The sequence below is a fragment of the Nestor notabilis genome, unplaced genomic scaffold (assembly GCF_000696875.1).
Source record: "Nestor notabilis isolate BGI_N333 unplaced genomic scaffold, ASM69687v1 scaffold8370, whole genome shotgun sequence".
Lineage (NCBI taxonomy): Eukaryota > Metazoa > Chordata > Aves > Psittaciformes > Psittacidae > Nestor > Nestor notabilis.
This window is the reverse complement of record NW_009910625.1, coordinates 2,866-22,385: the sequence shown is the minus strand read 5'-3', so window position 1 is coordinate 22,385 and position 19,520 is coordinate 2,866. Positions and strand designations below refer to the sequence as shown.

Genomic DNA, 19,520 nt, shown 5'->3' with positions numbered 1-19,520 from the left:
CAGTGAGCAAGCTGTTGATTTGCAATGGATATTGTCTTGTTGGAGTAAGTTACAAGTATTTTACGTACATTCTGCTTGTGGAACTCTTGGCTTTCCAGCAGCTGCCAGGCAGCATCCTCACTAATATAACGTGGTGCTTGTGTAGTAGCAGATAACTTTCACACTTGTCCTCAGTCTGAAACCAGCAAAGCAGCTTTTACTAAGTTGTTCTTTTTCCAGGAGTGTTAGATATTTATACTTTTTGTTCTTCATATGAAATAGGGAATATTGGGAGGGGGAGATTGATTCTTTTGTTCTATTATGACTGGCTGTTAATCAGTTCTGTGTTCTAATAGATATCAAAAGAACAAGTTGGTGAATTGTCAACTTAAATTTATATGTTGGATTTTATTCATGATCATGACTGCTCTCGTGGCTAAATTCAGCTGAGATGTGGAACATTCTTCTGGGGGTTTGTATTTTCATTTTCTTCCCCATTTAGATGATTTATTAGAGTGGTAGATGCTCTATTAAAGGTCTTTTAATAAGGAAATATAGTAATAATGTTTGGAACAAAACATTAAATCCTGAGGTTTTAGTAATTAGTGCTTCAGAAGTGCATTGTTTTAACAGGCAGTATTTGTCCCCATACATGGCTTTTGTGGGACAGAGGAATCTTGAATGCCTTTATACAGACTGAGGCGATCAAACATGTTATATCTGTGTTTAATCTCCTGATGTCACTTCCTCAAACGATGACATTGAGTTATTTCTGCTGTTGAAAACTTCAGATGCTGATTGCAAGAGGTTTCAGGATTCTTGTGCTGTATTGGAAAAGTCAATGGGGTTGAGACAGCCTGATCTCAACTTGGGAATTCCCCAAACAGGAGGAAAACCTGCAAGCCAGCTGGTTTCAGGTTTTCCAGTGGCAACTTCCTTTTGGTTGTCGACTCCTGTTACGCAGCTGGTCCCTGTTTGCACGTGTGTGTGTGCATCTGTACTCTGCGGTTTCAAGCCTTCCCTCCACAGAGGTTAATAATGAAACAAAATGGTTTCTTTTTTAACACTAAATCTTTGTCCTGTGTAATAAGGTGAGAAAAGTGTGGAAACTTCCGCAAGTAGGAGAAAAGCCTGAACTCTGCTGTGAAAGGTTCACGTGGATGAAGCTTTGACTGACAGCAGCCATCAAAATTAGAAATGGACAACTTGGAGTGAAAAGACCTGGTGACCTGAGGGCCAGGGACCAGTGCCCGTATGTCCTTATTGCAGAAAGAAAATAGAATGTATTTAATAGTTTGATTCAGTTCAAGTAAGAAGTGACATGGTTTACTTTGATTTCATTCCTCTTAAGTTATTCTAATAGTCAACTTCCTGATTGCAGCTCCCTTTTAAATCCCATGTGCCCTTCATCCATGCGGCGGATGGACAAGCTTGTGTTTCATGTCTGTTGACTCTCTCTAATACAACACAGTTTGGTTTTGCAGTTTCAGGTATGTGCCAAAGAGTTGCTGTGTGTTCTCTCTTTTGTGGTGAGGGCAAGATGGGGTCTCAAACATCTGGTAGAAGAATGAACCTCCTGGTGTCTCTTCCAGTCTTTTCTAAAGATGCACCAGTAGAGGATTTGATAGTTACGTGTGGGTCAACTCGTCTCTCTTCTGTTGAATATTTATGCTATTTTTCAAATAAGTGCCAATAAATGGAAAAATAAGTGTGTGTGGCTGTTTGTGCACTTTGTTAGAGCCAACCACATTCTGGTTTTAATGTTTAAATGCTTTTAGTTTTAATTCAGAATATCTATTGTAACTCACTTCCACCCAGTTGGAACTGGATGAGCGTTAAGGTCCCTTCCAACCCAAACCAGTCTGGGATTCTGTGATCTTAAAGTTCCGTGGCAGCTCTGGGAAAGCCACAAAATAAAACCAAATAAAATCAAGCCCAACATTTTCAAAAGACTTTATTAGCTAAATGTGTCCCTGGTTTATACCAAAAGGAGGTTGTGGTGAAGTAGTTTGGAAGTGAGACGCTGCAGTTGGCTGGGGGGACAGTACGGAGGCTCTCACCTCCTGGGAAGAAGTGGGGGATCTTTGTGGTTTGCCTCCATGGGGCAATTAGTGCTGTTGGAGGAGAAACAGTGATGTATCTGCAGTCTGATGTATCTGCAGTTGCTGCTTTCCCTGCTTTTGGAAAACAAATCACCTTGAACTTGTGGAAAAGGCATCTCTGTTTCTTGGCTGCCGTGTCATCGAGAAGCTGCAGGTTTGTGCCCTGGGGTCAGGGGCACATACAGGGTTTTTCCACTGAAATGAAATACATCTTGGAACCAAATTATCCTGTAAAATCTGCGTCTGGCTTGAGGGGAACTGGGGTGTTACACACTGTGCATCATCAGCCCTGTACTCACATAGTAACTCAGCTGTTAGTGTTATCTCTATTTTACTGTTAACTCGTGAATAATGAATATTGAAGCTTTGCTTGATTAAGTGGTGTTGTTACAGGACTACTGTAGATTATATTCCTTGACTGATCTGAGTTTGTATTACAAGTGTTATGCTTTTGTCTTCCTCTGAGAAGAAAAAGGCAGCTTCCTTGTCTAAGGCCTTACTGGAAGTAGTATGATCGTGTGTGTGTGTGTGTATATATATGTGTGTATATATATATATATGTGTATATATATAAAAAAGTGTAAATATATAAGTATATGATATATAAACTTGTTTATCCAGCAGCTCTTTGGGGGCATAGAGCCATTCCTCTGGGATTCTGCTGCTCCTCTCCCATGGCACCCTTCCAGAGACCTGCTTGTGATCAGCACTTCATTGCTCTGGTTGAAAACTATCCTGTGGGATTTGCTGGCCGTGAAATCGGGTCTTGGACCAGTGTGTTTTCCTTGACAACTGGTAGGTGTTTTTCTTCCTTCCACCTTCTCCAGTGACGTGGCTGCCAGGGGAACATGGATAATGGTGCCAGTGCTCAGTGGGACAGTATTTATGGAATGAGAGCTCCGGTGGCTGCTGCGTTTAGCAGAGGGATAGATACTTCATGCTGGAAGAGAGGTACAAATGCCAGGGAAAATGAGCCTGTGCAGCAGCCAGATTAACTTGCTGGGGTCTTCTGTGTGGTCAGTGAGATCTGAATAACTCCATGGTCCTCCTGAGATGACTCGAACTTAATCCTAAGTTTGTTCTCACCTTTGTTCAGAAGACTTGAGTGTGAATGATCACCAGCCCATACAAACACAACAGGGCTCCAAGGTCTTGTACTGGGGAGCCTGAGATGGTTTGATCTGTCAATGTCTATTGTGGTTCTAGTATCAGTGCTCTATGTGTGAGTCCAGCCCCGCTGGGGGGAGGTGATTTACCAGTGAAGTGACTAAAGGCAGGAGGGACCCAGCTCGAGAGCAGCTTGTGCATTCCTTAGCACAAGAAATGTTCACTTCACACTGTTGTGCTCTTGCATATGTTGGAGTTGTAACTCATTTACTTAAAATAGGGAGCTTCAGGAGTCATAATTAAAACGTGTGAGCTCTTCATAGCCTGTTTCAAGCAGCCTTTCTCCATCATCACTAAGTGGCAGATGGAGTTGAAGTTGATCCCTCTTCTGGAAGCACCACGTTAAATATTTATCAATGTAATTGAATGTTTACAGCTCCAGAATTAAAACCTTAATGACAGGAAGATCTTAGGCAGAAGCTCTTCCCTGTGAGGGTGCTGAGGCGCTGGCACAGGATGCCCAGAGAAGCTGTGGCTGCCCCATCCCTGGCAGTGTTCAAGGGCAGGTTGGACACAGGGGCTTGGAGCAACCTGCTCTAGTGGAAGGTGTCCCTGCCCGTGGCAGGGGTTGGAGCTGGAGGAGCTTTAAGGTCCCTTCCAACACAAACCAGGCTGGGATCCTGTGGCTTGCAAGAGCCCCTCTCCAGAACTGGATGTCAGAATTGTCACCTCACGTTTTTGATGTGGTGCCTGTTTCCAAAGGGTCTGTCCCAGATGGATGATTGTTCATGTTTTAGCTGTGACAGCGGAGTCTTCCCATTTCCGTCTGCTTGGTACGAGCTTCCTTGTCTGATGTCTTCCTTGAGACCTGCCAACAGCCAGCCTGGGTCTTGGTCAGGAGGTGCCCTTCCCCTCTCCAAGCAGACAGCTCTGCTACATCCACAGACGTGCTGGAAAGGGGGGATTCCTTCCTTCCCCTTTGGGGTCTGGTGGGAGAAGCATGAGAGAGGAGGGGAAAAAATAACCAACTGAAGGAGAACAACCTTGTTTGACTTTCAGTCGCTGGCTCAGGAACAGGAATGTCAGAAAGGGGGAGGAGCTGAGTGCATTTAAACCAGAACCAAACACGTCTCTACATGCCTTCATCCTGGCTCCCCTGCGTCTCTCAAGGGATTGGTGAGACTTCCCCAATCCAAGGGAGATTCCTCAGACAAATCTGGCATTCATGAAATACAGAAGTCTTCTGAGGCTTCAGTTTCTTCCTGCTCCACAAGAGCCTTGGAAAATGTTTGTTAAATTCAAGGCTTCCTTCCATGACTACTAATGGCATGTAAATGTTTAGAACTTTGCTGGGTGTCGAGTAGGAAGAGCTGCTCGAGCGGGAGCAGTTCTTGCTGCAGGTGCTGTCTTTGGGAACATGGTTTTCATGATCACTTTTTCTCCTTGTGCCACAGAGAAGAATCAGACCCAAGATGTGCATGTCATGCACTGGGTTTTGTGGCACTGTGGTGTCTTAGAGCCAGCTTGAATCAGACTCTGTGGCATCGCTGCAAGAAACTGCTGCCAGAAGTAAATCAAGATGCTTTCACTGTAAGTGCATTCACTGCGGCACTGGGGGTTGGTTTTGGAGATTCCTGAGGGAATTGCACTAATGGGGTGGGGTGTTGATGGAACACGTGATTCCAGAGCCTTACTGCAGAGTTATTTGTCTTGTGATGGGGGTTATGCTCATCTAACGCCTTGGTGTTGCCACCTCGAGTGTCTCCCTAGAGAAGAGTGCTCTCACTTTCTTATTGTAAAGTGTATTGTTAGTTCCTCTCTTTTTAAACTGCAACCATGGCTTTAAGTTCTGTTACAGACTCTTTTATTCTTTCATTCCATGTCTTTGACAGGCACTTGGTCAGTCATCCTTGCTCATTCTCCTTACCTCTTGCTCTGCCAGGCTCAGGGTGACAGCAGTTACATGTGTCTGAACTGCTGCTCCACGACAGAGGTGTTAGAAGGAGCCTGTTACTCAGGTGAGCCTCCTTACTAGCCCTTTCCTCACAGTGAGGAGATGAGCCATGGCTTTGGTGGTGCTGTAATCATGGTTGTGCTCTTGCTATGTTACTCCTTTGCAGAGCCTTGGCTGTCTCAGAGCCAGTGTGTGTTCCTTTCCCTGTGTGCAATTCCATGTTGTATTGTCAGTGTGGTTACAGAGCTTTGCAGATTTTCAAGAGCTGATGTGCATTAGCTACAGTTCATTATCCAAAGTAAACAGCTAGTTAGCAACCAGCAGAGAGCTTCTATAAGAGACAAAAATAGACCAAAAGAAGTGAGTGTATCCCCTTACCTGGCTGTAGTTGTTACACTGCGAGTGTTCATTCCTTCGGTACTCATTTTTGAGGGTATGCAGGTTCTTTAGGACTCCTTTCATCTACACATTCTTTAAGTGGCTCTTGCTAGAATGGGTAGCAGTGGTTTCCCAGTCTTCACTAGCTTATCTGGAGCAGCACCAAGTGAGTTACATGCTGCTGGCAACAGCTACTGCTCTCTCCTTCAATGGTTCCCCAGAGGAGCTGTGGCTGCCCCATCCCTGGCAGTGTTCAAGGCCAGGCTGGACACAGGGGCTTGGAGCAACCTGCTCTAGTGGAAGGTGTCCCTGCCCGGGGCAGGGGTTGGAGCTGGAGGAGCTTCAAGGTCCCTTCAACACAAACCAGTTCTATGAAGCATCTCTCATTCGGCACCTGAGAACTTCCTTTCCTGTAAGCAAAGTACTCCTGGCTCTGGTTTACTGGCTCAGGGAAGTTCCCCTCTGTGGGATGATTACCTCAGTCTGTACCTATGAGATCCATACTCCTGACAAGGGAAAGGGGTGATGGAACTTGGCATTTCTAAGGAAAGCTGTTACAAGGAAAGCGAGGTATTTTGAATATACATTGACAAATGAGGACTAAAATATGGTGATTTATTGCCAAACCTCTTTCCAGTTTAGGCGTGTTGGTTATCAGATCCTTCCTGGGTGTGAACATGAAAAGAAATAACACACAATTGGCTTTGACAGTTCGGAGCGGGTTGGTTCCAGGAAGGATTTGTCCTGTGTTGAAGGCACGTTTCTGTGATGGGCTCCTCGGAGCCCCTATTGGGCTGTTTGAGAGCAGGTCACTGGCACCACGCTGGGTTATCCTCCTGGGGTGGGTGCTGAGCTGCCAGCAGCAGCGCTGCCCTCGGCGGGGACTGGATCTGTTCCCGGGTGCTCGCCACATGAGGCGCTCCTCCAGCTCCCATCCCTGGTGGAGTGAGTGGATTAGCTGGAGGTCCTGCAGCTCGGGAACAGTTCGGGGGGGGGGCTGGTGTGGTTTGAAGCATTCTGTGGTCCCTCCTTTAGAGAAAATAGGGAAGTTTGTGTCTTCTGATCCCGACGAGTGCAAACGCCCGGAGGAGTTCATGTCCCTGAGCCCACAGCCGCTGGGAGCGCTGCTCATGGACGCTCAGCAGCGCTCCCGCTTCCTGCCTGCCAGCATTCCTTGTTCGAGATCCCAGTGCCACAGGAGTGCTGGCTAGACAGGACGATTGTTTCTGCTGGATGATCTTTAAGCCCTCCTCACTGCCTGCTGGAAACACTTCCCCATGTCACGGAAATGACTCTTTAAGAGGCAGGAATGGGAAATGACGCAGAGGCTTAACTGGTTTTCCTGGTGTTTTTAGGAGGAGGCATAGTCACTCTCTCAGGTCTTATTTCCAAAGGCATTCAGTGTTTTCCACAACCCTACTAAGTACTACAGGTATGTGCATGCATATGTGTGTGTATATATATGTATAGGCATCAAAAAACAGCTTATAAATCTAGTGTCTCCCTGTGCCCGTGCTGTAACAGGGTATATGATACATTCCCCCTTGCAGTGCTGAACTCAAACCATCCTCACGTCCTGTTTTCCCAACAGTGGCATAAATCTGTGATTATAGAGTGTGCTGTAACCTCCCTGAAGTAGAAAGAAGTCACAGTTCACATTTGTCATGGTTATTTTGCCCAAGCACCAGGTTTATCTGCATGTGCAGAGTTACACTGTGTGTTTCATCTTTATCTTGTATTGCTCCTTGCTTGCCCTTGAAGAAACGTTCCCATGTTTTAGTCTTAGTTGCTGGTGATGTTTTGTTAGTGGTTTCTTTGGTCCAGGTGTTCTTCTAAGCCGGTCTTCTGAGTTCCTTGAAGGTGTCAGGCATGGTCTGTGTCCTGTGGTCCCATTCCCAAGATGTGTCCGTGCCCCGTGTGCAGGCATCAACACCTGTGATAGCGACTCAGAGTTCCTCCACGTGGGATTCTCTCTCTTCAGTACTTCTGCAAGTGCCTGGCAAGAAAAGCACAATCCTGGAACTCCAAGATATGTGTGAGAAAAGGTAGGTTTGTGGTTTCTTCTTCATTGGGCACAATAAAACGTGCATCTTGCTGCATAACAGCAAGGCTGATGGGCTGCACAGCAGCTTTGTCCTCCTACCTTGTGCTCCATTCCTCGCCCTGCTCAAGCAGCAGCAGGTTCAACCACCCCATGAAAATCAGAACAAACAGCACAGGTACGAAAGCGTTAACAGCAAAGCTCTTGAGGTCAGAGCTCACAGAAGACCCTGTGCCCCAAACCAGTGTCACTGGCTGGTGGGGCTCCAGCACCGGTGCTGGAACACGGCGTCCAACCAGTCAGGAACTTTGCTTTGTAACCAGTGTTACTGTTTGACTTTTCCTCATCATCTGACACTCACAGATGACACAATCTCAGTTCTCCTGCAAATCAAACTGAAGTTACGTTTTATTGCCCTTTCAAGACTTATTTGTATTGTATATAAGAAAAAACATACAGTGATGAACAACTTCAACCTTTCTCCTTTTGTTTCGGTGGGGTTTTTAAAGCAACACGTATCTGCATGGTTTCTTTAGCCTTGCATGCACAAGCAGGAAAGTGACCCATAACATGCAGGGGGGGAAAAGAAGGTTTAATTTCCAAAATGTCATTTACACAGATCAGAGCATGTTCTATAGACTTAGGAACAAAGATTTGTGTGTCTGAATCAAACACAGCACTAGAGGCCCTTCAGCAGAAATACTTTTCAACTTCTCACCCATGAAATGTCAAATGAAGGGAAATACTTGTTATGAAACAAGAGAAATGATCACCTGGAATATAGAACTGGAATTTGAGGAGGAGTTTCTGATACAAAACCCCTCCGCTGTCTTGGCTGGGGTGGGGTGTGGAGGAATCCCTGTGCTGCTCTACTTGGTTTGGTCTCTAAAAGAGAAGAAATGGTGAAGGTTTCAGTGCGAGTTCAGCTTCTGTTAATGGCACTCGGGTCACCTGCACATGCAGCCTGTGAAATGAGAGGACCTGATGCCAGAACTTGGCTTTATTGTCTCCAGTGGTGATACAAAACGAGCACTCAAAGTGGCAATGCTGAAGTAAGGACGTGGAGAAGGAATTCTTCACCTAAAGTCATGGTTTATTTCATCGTTTCGCTGATGGAATTTGCCATTCGCTTCCATGCTCAGTCATGACTCTCATCCTGGGAGGGATACACAGGAGTTGGGCACCAGCCTCAGCACGTACAACCACAAACCAGATGAATGTTTTACAGAGGACAGGTTTTTGCCTTTCGAGTGAGCACACACTGATGTGAACATAGACTAAAAATAACAAATGTTGCTTTAATAAGGATTTTTTACAGTAGGCGGAGATATAAAAGTTTTCCAAATGATTTTCACAGGTATCACTGAACATTTCGTAGCTGTCTGATACAGAAGCACCCAAAAGTGCTTTGAGTCTTTCATTTATTATACATAGTTAAAATATATTACACTTCTGAAGGTATCTGAAATCACTGAACGGGGTTGCTAGCATCTTAATGAGCCAAATGGGAGTAAAAGGCAGTCCACATTCATGATGTGAATATACAGTAAGGTGTTTGACATCCTAGTAACTCATTGCTCATGTTCTCAAAATAACCATGGTGATGAGACCTGAAAGACAAGAATTAACAACTAAATGCTTTAATTTCACAGAATAAAACATCTAAAATAGACAGTTTACCCTGTCACAGGCTAGAAAATAAGCTAAAAGTGCATCAATACACGAAGTTATATATACACTTCACTTAAATAGCAGAAGGATTGCTCCAAGCGCTGATGGAGTCACGAGCTGCTTACAAAGACTGACACTCAAGTGCAGTGTTGTCTGGTACCTAAATGTCAAAGCAGCTCTAAATAATCCAAACAATGACTGAGCTCACCCCTGGACAACCTCAACCTTGAGCTTTTGACTGTGGCAAGCCTAAGACCAGCACACAAGCCCCAGTTTTCATGGGGGCTGTGTAATTCAAACGCTGACTCAGCAGCCAGGCAGATAGCTGAAGGCTCCAGGGCGTTGTTTCTGCTCTGTGCAGAACTGATCAAAGACCAGTTCTAGACAAAGATGTGAAGCTTCCTTGTCAGTCTGCACAGGGAGCTTCCTCCAGACTCTTTGTTGTGACCTTTAGAAGGGAGGAAAGCAAAACAGAACTGTGCTGATAGAGCTTAAAAACAATTAAAGCCAGATGAAAGCAGGAAACGTGGGGCTCATAAACCTACTTGTGGCACAGTGAGAAGTTCGCTTTAATTATGTGCTGAATCAGGAAAAAGTACAACTCTGCAAGTTCTCAGCCATGATTTATATTGCTCAAGGTGAAGAGGTATATGGAAAACATGAGGGCTCCCTCAATTCCAGCCTGACACGACATCCAAGTGGTAATTTATCAGTTCTTGGGCAATCTTCCCTTCCTGCAGGCTCAGATGGTGCTCATGGAACAGCCTTTCACTGCAGAGCTCAGCTAAAGCCTACACATCTCTCCTACCATGGATGAAGACATTTGTGAGACTGTTTTACTGTCCTGCCTCTACACAGCAATTTAACTCACTGACTTGGTAAAGGCTGTGAAGATGGAAGCGTGGCAGAGCAGAGCCCTAACGCTGCCTTCCATGAGCAATGCTTCCACTCAAGAGGAATTGCACTTCAGCTATTGCTTAAGGTCTGTATTAGCTTGGCCAGTTGCTACTGCCACAACTGCTGTAGGCCTTAGTCTGGATTACCTAAATCACCACAGAGCAGTCACAGAGGCTCCTGGAAGGTGCCACAGGACAGCCCATACCACTTGTAGGGGGACTTTCAGGCCATAAAGGGTTTAACTCATTGCTGTAAAGCAAACACTTCTCAGCTGTATAGCCCAGTTGATGGGCATTAACCTCCCTTTTCAGTTAAAGCCACACAACACAGTTGTGCTTTGGTGCAAAGAAAGTGGTTTCATCTTCTCAAGAGCACTCAACTTTCTACACAAGAGGAGTTGCACATAAAGAACCTTTTCATGAACACTAAAAGTGCTGCTACCACAGGAATCAAAACCTGTAAGACCTTTATAGTGAACCTACAAACAGGTCGATTTGTTGCAAATGTATAAAGCCAAATGGTTAAAACTGTTGTTTCCAGCAGAAACTGGAGTAATTTTCAAAACTAGAGATAAAAACACAGCAAGAATTAATGCAAGGTCTGAGAATACACCACCAGTGGCTCAGGCAGAGAGCAACAAGTGAGTTTTCCAACTGTTTCAGCAGACTGACTTGCAGGAGTCAGCCAATGGACTCAGTGTGTGTATGAACCACCGTGAACTTATGTCTTTTCCCACCACTACCTCACCTCTAGCTATCAGTGTGAAGCTGCCTAGCTCGTTTCCTGTAACGCCTCATTTCTGCCAGGTAGTGGGACAGGAGAACTGAGTTTAGTGAGACTGTTCTTCAAATCTGAAATAGTTATAGAAAAATAGTCATAACACATGAAATGTGCAACTTCTCTACACTTGCTAAGTCAGGAGTTACAAAGCAGAAAGAACTGTGACTACTGGTGCTCTCCTCTGAAGGGTTTACAACAACTCATTTCTACACATTTCATAGAATCAACCAGGTTAGAAAAGACCTTTAAGCTCAACCATCACCCCAGCAGTGTTTCAGTATAAGAATCAGAAATGGCACATTCCATTCAGGTTTGTTGGCAGATGACTGCAGTTGGCCACTTGTCAAATCAAAGTGAATTAACACGTAGGGGCCTGTATATAATAAGTATCAACTAAAATCTGGTCAAAAATGCTTATGAGAATTAATTCACTCTGGCTGCCAGTTAAAATCTAAGTAGAGATGCAAACCAAAAGGTAATGTGGTGATTTGTATTCTATCAATCATGGGCAAATGCAGAAGCTGTAAGAAAACATTTACAAAAGCCAAAACACTTACCTAAAACATAAGCAGCTACTAACTTTTGATTCACACTTAAGTGGAGGTAGAGAGGCACCAGGGATTCCACTTCCCCCAATGTAGGTAGCATTAGTGCTGCAATACACACTATTCCTAGGAAGACTGTTAGTAAACTAGGTCCCGACGAGGCAGTTCTGTTTTCTGAAAGAGATGAGGAAGGAACATCCACGTGTTAAACAACATCTGACCAAAATAAATGTTAAACATGATGAAAAAAACGTTTATGGTACATTGGAGCTGCGACATCCTGAGGTTTTCTTTGCCCTTTGGAGTTTTGAGGGGGTGGAAAACAGCTCTTAAACCCACCCTTGTCAACCTTCCACATTTTGCTGTTCCCTGTTCTGATGCTGGAACTTGTTTTCACATGATTTCCCAAACCCCTCCCTTCTGGAGGAACAGAACCTGCCAGGCCCAGTTAGACGCTCCTGGCAGCTGGATGCTTCAGTGGGGCTTGAGGTTTCACCACGCATCCTGCCTCCATTCCTGAGTATGTTCCTTCAGTGATTAGTAATCGATGAGGAAAGAGCACCTGAAAGAGCTGCACAGGCAGGTAACAGCCTCCACACCCAGACCAAAACCTGGCTACAGCAGGAGCTCATGTTCTCGGGCTAGATGAGACTCTTTCTTTAGAGGATTCAAGGGCTGCATCTTCCTGAACCAGTTTAAATGCCAAAAATTAGTAATATTGGAATCTTCTTTTAAAACCTATGAGAATGAACCACTCTGACAATGTCACCAGATTAAGGAAACACGAACTATAAAGATGCAGCTGCAATCTACTCAAAGGCACACTGTGTCATCTCTGAGAAGAGCTGTTAACATGTTAGTTGAATACCTCCAGCCAAATTCTTACATCCCATTGGAAACCAGCCAATGTTTTTATCCAAGTTTTCTACCCTCAGAGACCTGTTTTAATTCCAGACTTTCTAGGTTGTAGGTTAGATACAAAGCCTGCAGTTGCTTTGTTGGCTGCTTTGCTGTTAGCAAGCAGTAGAATGAAGTCAGTAAAGGTTTTAAGCAGAGGAACAGCATTTGGATCAAGACCAGTATCAGATTGTTCAGGATGGTTCAAACCCTCTGTACTGAACAACTATCATGGTCACATTTTGTCCTGTGAGCCCAGAGACCTTTGTAGGCTATAACCATCTACCCCACTAATACCTATCTCTTGAGGTTGTTTGGTTTTGGTTTCATCAGAAGGTGTTTTACCAGCCAGCAGCCTATGTGTAACTAGTGAAACAGTTTTGTTTTAACAAGAGGAACACTCTCAAGCAGGTTCACCTATTTTCAGGAACTGATTTTTGTTCTTGTCATGAAAAATCAAACAAGTGACAAGAATATTCCAGTATAAATCAGGAAGAGTGAGGGAGACTGTCAAGAATCAGTTTAAATTCAGTTCTGGAACAACTTGGTACTTTCTAAATCTCCCCCTACCACTTGAATTTAACTGTTCAAGTCCAGGTTTTGCCCAGGACTGTTGATTCACTTCCTCATGTATGAAACATGCACAGTTTCCAGTTGGTAACTGTACTGTTCTGTACTTGTGAGACACACAAAGGAGATGGCACTGAACAAGGAGCGCTTTAGAGGGTGTTTCTGGCGATATTTCCTGCTCATCAGGAAATGAAAGATAAAAGGTTTGGAACTAACTCAGAAAGGGCATATGTTCTGAGAGAGCCCAAGGGAAAAAACAGCTACCACCCTTTTGCAGATAAACTCCCTTTGCCTGATTGTGCACCAGAGGAATGGAGAAGGCACCCTGCAAGTGACACACAACCATGGGGCAGCAAAGGGTCTTGATCAAGACAGCACAAGCACAATAGCCACGGTTTGCGTTCTAGGGCACCATCATCCCCCAGTGATGAAGGCAGCAGTCTTGCACGTATGTAAAAAGTACTGGGTTAAAATTCACTTCAGTCTTTCTAGTCACTTGGGCTGTTCATAACTGCTTCAGAAGACAGGAGGGTCAAAGGTTTCAGGTACCTGGTTGACACAAAGTCTGCTCAAAAAAGACACTTTCAGCCAGGTGTTCTTTTATTCGTTTCTCCTCCTCTTCCTTTTGTTGTTGTTGCTCCTTTGCAGATGGAAGTAGAGTTGCAATAATCTCCTTTTTCCCTAATGCTTTCCTCTGGCTCTGCTCAGACACTTGGAGACGGAATTTATCTATCACACCAAAGTAAGAAGCCCGAACATCTCTGTGACGGATCACGCTGCAGAGGAAAAGCACATTTTCAAACAGAGGAACTAATAAGCAGCACTTCTCTTGTGGAATTACATCCTACATATCCCAGTGTTTCCCCTCGTCCCACCCTACACAGATGCAATAGTCCAGATCCCCGTAATCTCCTCCATCACTCCATGTGCTTGATGATTTGATCTTGCCTTCTCTCTCCCCTCTTTATGTTTGCTCTGGTTCCCAAATATATCTGCTCCAATTGGCTGGCCAAAAGGAACAGTTAATTCTTTATCTTAAGCCCACCTTTGGGATTTCAGAACCAGAAGCCTCCTAAAAGCATGTATCAGTGCAGTAGAAATGACAGCCACAGATCAACATGTACGTCTTTCACCTCTCAGTGAGTAAATCTGGCTATCAACAGCAGAGCTCTGTGCTGTCAGAGCTTTGCTCATCAACCTAACTACCTTGAGCACAGTTCATAGCCTGATCTGAAACACACGATGCTGCAGATACTCCACTACCTACCCAGAGCTACACCAGGTGTAGCTACACAAGCTACAGTCACAACCAGACTGCAGTGTAGACATATCCTCTGAGTTATAGAGTCACTTATTTTCTTGGTAAACCTTCTCACTGTCCGGCAATCACTCTGTTGCTCAACTGTTTTGAATACCTTGCCCAAGATGGCTTCAACAGCAAGACAGGTTCTGGGCTGTTGCATTCCTTCTAGTTTTATGGTATTCCATGGGAAAAAATGTCTGTGGGACTTACAAAGGGCACAGGTTTAAAAACACTGCTCAAAGGCACACAGACGTCTGAGCAGCGCTCTGCTCAACTGCCTCCCCTCTGCAGTTATGATTCATTAGGAAAACACCTCTGTAGCATTAACCAGCTGTAACATTCAGGTTCCAACTCACATCAGCTCTCAGGATTAATACGGATTTTTGTTATTTTTCCAAAGTGGAAAACTTGTTTTTTGTGAAAGGCTATTCTCAATTTCTAAGATAACAAAAGCTAATCTGGAATTACACCTCCATACAAGTGACTTGGCTTCAAGCAGGCTGCCATCTCCCGAGGGGAAAAAAAATGATTCCACCCTTAGTAATACAGGATAGTAGTCTTAAATTGCTTCAAGAAACCTATCTTTGTGATAATACAGACATTAAAACGCTGCAAGAAATAGATTTTTGTGTTCTGGTCTTCATTTAAATGAACTATATCAAGACACCCACAGTCAGTTAACACAGAGACAGTGCTCATAACTGGTATCTAGTTTGAATTGACTATTCAACAAGGAAGCAGAGACAAGTCACCCTCCAAACTAGGAGGTGCAGTACTGTACCTAGTTTTATGTCACTTTAGAGGCAAAAGAGTGTGCTTATGACAGGCTTTCAGTGAGCTGAGTGTTGGCTGGGCAACTGCCTTCACTAAAACAAAAGGGTTTTCCCCCCGGACAATCCTAATTCACACAACTCTCAGCAGATTCAACTCTTCTTTCTTCCTTTAACACTTCCTTTTCATTTTCTGTTTCTACTCTTAGTACCAGGGGACTAGCTCCCAACCTAAACAGAATCTGTGCATAATGCTGTGCTCTGAGAACATGCATCTGCTGCCAAGCAAAGAGATATTTTCTGCAGACCCCTATAAACAGCTACATTCTCCTGTTTCTTTTTAGAGCCCATTGCATAATTGGAAGCTCTGTAGAATATCTGTTTATCTGGCAAATGGCCACGCTTGCATAGTACTGCTCAGAGCCCAGCAGTAAACACTGCCCTTAGACAGCAACCATTGGAATAGGATGGGGGTTCTGCTGGAAACAGTTTTCCCTTGGCAACACGCATATGTCTTATTTTCCTTTCTTTAATAAAAGACATTTGTTTAAGATTAACCAAATGTCCTCAAGCTTGTGTAAATGTCTGCTAAAGGCTGGAACAGCTCACTGATACAATGATACATTCTGACCTGCTTTGTTCCATTTGTAGGACTGTTACCCCTGCCCACTGAAACCTTTTAGTTCCATGTTTTAAACTTCCTTTCTATTTGGTGAGTCCTTGGAATTTTCCAAATTACACCTCAGGAAGACAGTCTACAGGAAAGAGCCATTCCCCAAGCCCAGTATTATTTATCTGACAAAAGACAGATCCTTCACTAGTGGAGTTTTCTTCCATGGCCATTTGTTAGCCAGAGAGCCCAGGAGGTGTTACACCGTTTGCAAACTTCTATTCAGAAAGCTCAGTCTGCTCTTTTAGGTATTTCATACTTTCTTCAGCTATACATCAGCACAGAAATAAGGTGTTAAATGGAAGATGCAAAGAAGTTGGTCTAAAATAGACTCAACTTTCAATTATAGCAGCCTACAGACCCTATACATTACTGTGGTCACTTCTCATTTTCTCTGTTACTGAGTTGGCACCTGACAAGGGGAACAGGTAAAGGGGAGACAGATCTGAGAAAAAGAGAGGCCGTCAGGGTGAAAGGTGGGCAAAAGCACCTTTAGTAAACATGGCCCGTGCTCCGCACAACTCACATGTTTCCATTTTGCCCATCTGCAAACAAATATCCCCTGCATGAGGGATTTCTGCAGGACAAATACTTGTTTGCAGATGGAGTCTTGCTTTTCTTGTCATGTCTAACAAAAAACTGCTCAGAAGATGCTCATTTTACTCTCACCACTGGTTTACAAACTACACTGCATTTACTATTTATTTATGCCTAAAGACAAATTAAAGAAGGAAGTGTGACCAGTATTGTCATACCTCTGCCCTGGAGTGAAAGAATGGCAAAGACCAGACAGCCACAAGAATACAGGAGATTAGGACAATACTGTATCCAACTTAGTACTGTTGGATATAATAAACTTAGTTCATACTATGCATGCTGTCATTTACTACCTCTTAAATAATAAAAGACATCAAGATAAGTCAATGTTGTACATTAGAAAAGAAAAACACCCAACTTTTACTTACATATCAACACAGCACTGAGGCTTCACTGCACCAGTAGCATCAACCACCGCATATTTGTTTGGAGTTGTACAAAGAACTGCAACAGAAAGGACAGGAGTGGTAACAACTCACGAATTAACACCTCACCAACTTCATCAACACGTAAAGACACGAGTTTGGGTTTGTCACAAATGTGATTTGTGACATGAATTATAATTGGACTGTTCAAGATCACCAACTAACCCTTAAATAGAACTTAACCTAAGAAACCCACCTTTGAATTTTAAGGCAAACTCATAGGGGTTATATAGAGTCAACACCTGCTTGTGTGTTGACTGGTCATCTGCATAAAATATAAGTTCTGTAGGAAAAACAAAAACAGGAAGATTTCCTTCCACTAACTCTGGCTGTCTTTTTTGTTGCTGCATTGGCACTGAATCCTCCTTGCTGCTTCTTGGGTTCTTATGGTTTTGTATCCTCAGAGACTTCAGGTTTTGAAGCGTTTAAGAATTCCAAAGCATTTTGGCAATTCTAAAGGAAAAAAAGGGGGAAAAAAAGAGAAAAGGCAAGAAGATTATTTCCATAAGTCTCTACTGAACTGAGGCAGTCAATAACGGTGTAAAAATATACAATGTGATGCTTGGTTATGAATCTACCTCTACTTAAATTCCTTTCAAAATACAGAAATAGAAGAAAATATTTGCATCAGGTTTCCATCTATGTAACAAACTGCTATGAAACAAACTGATAAGCACTTCTTCAGGGTATCATGGCAGCATTTTGGGGTCCCAGCTCACAACCAGGGTTGCTCACACTGGCTCTTTGCAACACAACCGAACAATGGCATAAGCATATCCCATCCTTAAAGGTATCCCATCGGTGCCTTGGGACAGCAGAAGTGAGGAAACACAAACAGGTAAATCCCCTTTTAGGCAGGAATCTCTCTGCAGTGATGCCCTTCCCGGATGAGGGATAACAACTTAGGTATCTGCTCACACAGGCACTGAGGTATGTCAAACTCCAGACACTCAGAACAAAAGAATGGGGAACACCTTCACGCCTTGTTTAAACTAACCTCTTGTTACGACTGCACTGTAGTTCCTGGGATGAAGAATACCAAACAGATTTGGGATTTTGTCTCTAACCAAAGTACAACCATCCTAATTCTCCCTCTGCCACCCCCCAGTTCTGTTTCACTTTGAGTGACGTTCCAGAACTAAAACCAGAACCCATGACCCGAGCAAGCAACAATCCCAAATGCAATTCATAAAGGCCAGACTCCCAAGCACACGTACCACTGACGACAGACAGAACAAAGTGAAAGAGCTACTTACATTCCCCCCCTCCCCCCCAAACATCATGTTTTACTGTAGCTCCTACAGGTTAATTATCAACCTGGAGATGTCCTCTGAGACTTGACGTTATTCTATAGTAGAAAATAGGAAAAGAACAAAAAGTTCCTACTGACTCATTCCCATTTCCACAAAGCTTTATAAAACAAGGTCCATCTCAGCTGCTCTCCAGCCTAATAATCTGATTTAGTTGCACCTTAAGACATTTAGTTTCTGAATGTTCTAGCCACGAATAGCCCTCGCATTATGAACAATCAAAACCAAAGGCTTGTTTCTGCATTCTAAACATCATGACGTTCGCATTTCCAGGCACCAGATACGTCTCATACTTGAAACATGACCCAAGTTGAGGTGTTTACCAGAGTGCATCTGTCATATCTTCAGATTTACAGGTTCTGATTCTTATTCCCAAACTAAACTTACTAATTTTTATTCAAATAGCAGCTCTTCCCTGTAGAATTTAAATTCACAGTTCTCCCTGGAATGTCTTCCCCCAAGATCCAGTTTCTCTTCAGAGCACAGGTTTGTTTCCACTTCACTGAAATGCTACTAATAATATGCTGAAAACAAATCCCCAATGCTTGTGTTCCAAGCTGATGTTCTGCTACCTTATTAAGAAGAGTCCAGAGAAAGTAACAGATCTGGATGTGGCAATTTGGGTTCGGAGTGCTGCTTGGAAGCCTGCTGAATCCCTTTGGTTTCAGTAGAATTAAACTCTGGAATCACTTTGTGGAGCAAGTGTAAGCCTTATTTCTTGAACGACTTTATGTACAACTGCAAAGTGAGAATCATTGTTCCATGCAAATATCTGATGACTGTATGAAGAGCTAATGTGGAAAACCTGCCAGCTCCCAGGAATGCAAAATGACTTCTGAAACTTCTCATAGGCAGAGGGGTTTATTTTTTACAGCAGTTAGCTCGATGCAGTGAGTGTATCTGAGAACCTCTGGTTCTCACACTTATCTATACTGCACACATTGCATATAAGAGAAACACAGGCAATCTTTGAAGCTAGCAGAAGTGGGTTTCTTTCCCCTAATAAACATTTTAAACTACTGCTAGGTACTTTTGAGTGGCTGTATTTAATGAAAGGTTTAAAACATTATTTCTAATAATGAATGCTATTTTGATTCTTTAGGGTTTTATTTCAACACCGCACAAGTTTCATTCCAATTCCTGGTGTCAAACCGCAACTCAGGTTTCTTCAGCTCAGCAGCAGCATGTGTTGAGGTGTCCAAAACCCCAGATCACCACATCAGTGGAGGTGTGGATCACTAACCCTATTAATAGGCTAATTTTCCTTAGACCTGTTGAAAATCCCAGGATTCCACAACTTACAAGCAGAAAACCACCAATCTTAAAAAAGCATATGCCATTATTGCTTCCTTTTCTTATTTGACTTGGCTGGATAAGAAGTTACCACCCAAACTGGCACAAGTAAAAGCTGGCAAACCCAGGCCTATAATAGATGTGCTTGCTGACACAGCAGTGTCATTCAGGTTATAAATTTCTGGATTTCTAAGGAAGCAACCTTTTTGCCTTGGAAGTCGCCTTACTGGG

At 43.6% G+C, this 19,520-nt stretch overlaps 1 protein-coding gene across 1 annotated transcript; it reads right to left on the bottom strand.

Moving 5' to 3' along the window:
- Nucleotides 1–8,610: 8,610 nt before the first annotated feature.
- On the bottom strand, nucleotides 8,611–17,140 carry MOSPD1 (motile sperm domain containing 1). The gene is made up of 5 exons (XM_010010944.1): nucleotides 16,883–17,140; nucleotides 16,630–16,705; nucleotides 13,471–13,697; nucleotides 11,467–11,628; nucleotides 8,611–9,171 (listed from the first exon to the last, which is right to left on the bottom strand). The coding sequence occupies exons 1-5, from the start codon at nucleotides 17,034–17,036 to the stop codon at nucleotides 9,140–9,142; spliced, it is 651 nt and encodes a 216-aa protein (XP_010009246.1). The 5' UTR covers nucleotides 17,037–17,140; the 3' UTR covers nucleotides 8,611–9,139.
- Nucleotides 17,141–19,520: the final 2,380 nt, after the last annotated feature.

Excerpts from the sequence above, each read along its gene's own strand:
- MOSPD1 (XM_010010944.1), bottom strand. The coding sequence starts at position 17,036 with ATGCAGCAACAAAAAAGACAGCCAGAGTTAGTGGAAGGAAATCTTCCT. Across the intron at positions 16,706-16,882 it reads GTTTGCCTTAAAATTCAAAG|TTCTTTGTACAACTCCAAAC; the intron begins GTGGGTTTCTTA and ends TTTCTGTTGCAG. Across the intron at positions 13,698-16,629 it reads CCTCAGTGCTGTGTTGATAT|CGTGATCCGTCACAGAGATG; the intron begins GTAAGTAAAAGT and ends TTTCCTCTGCAG.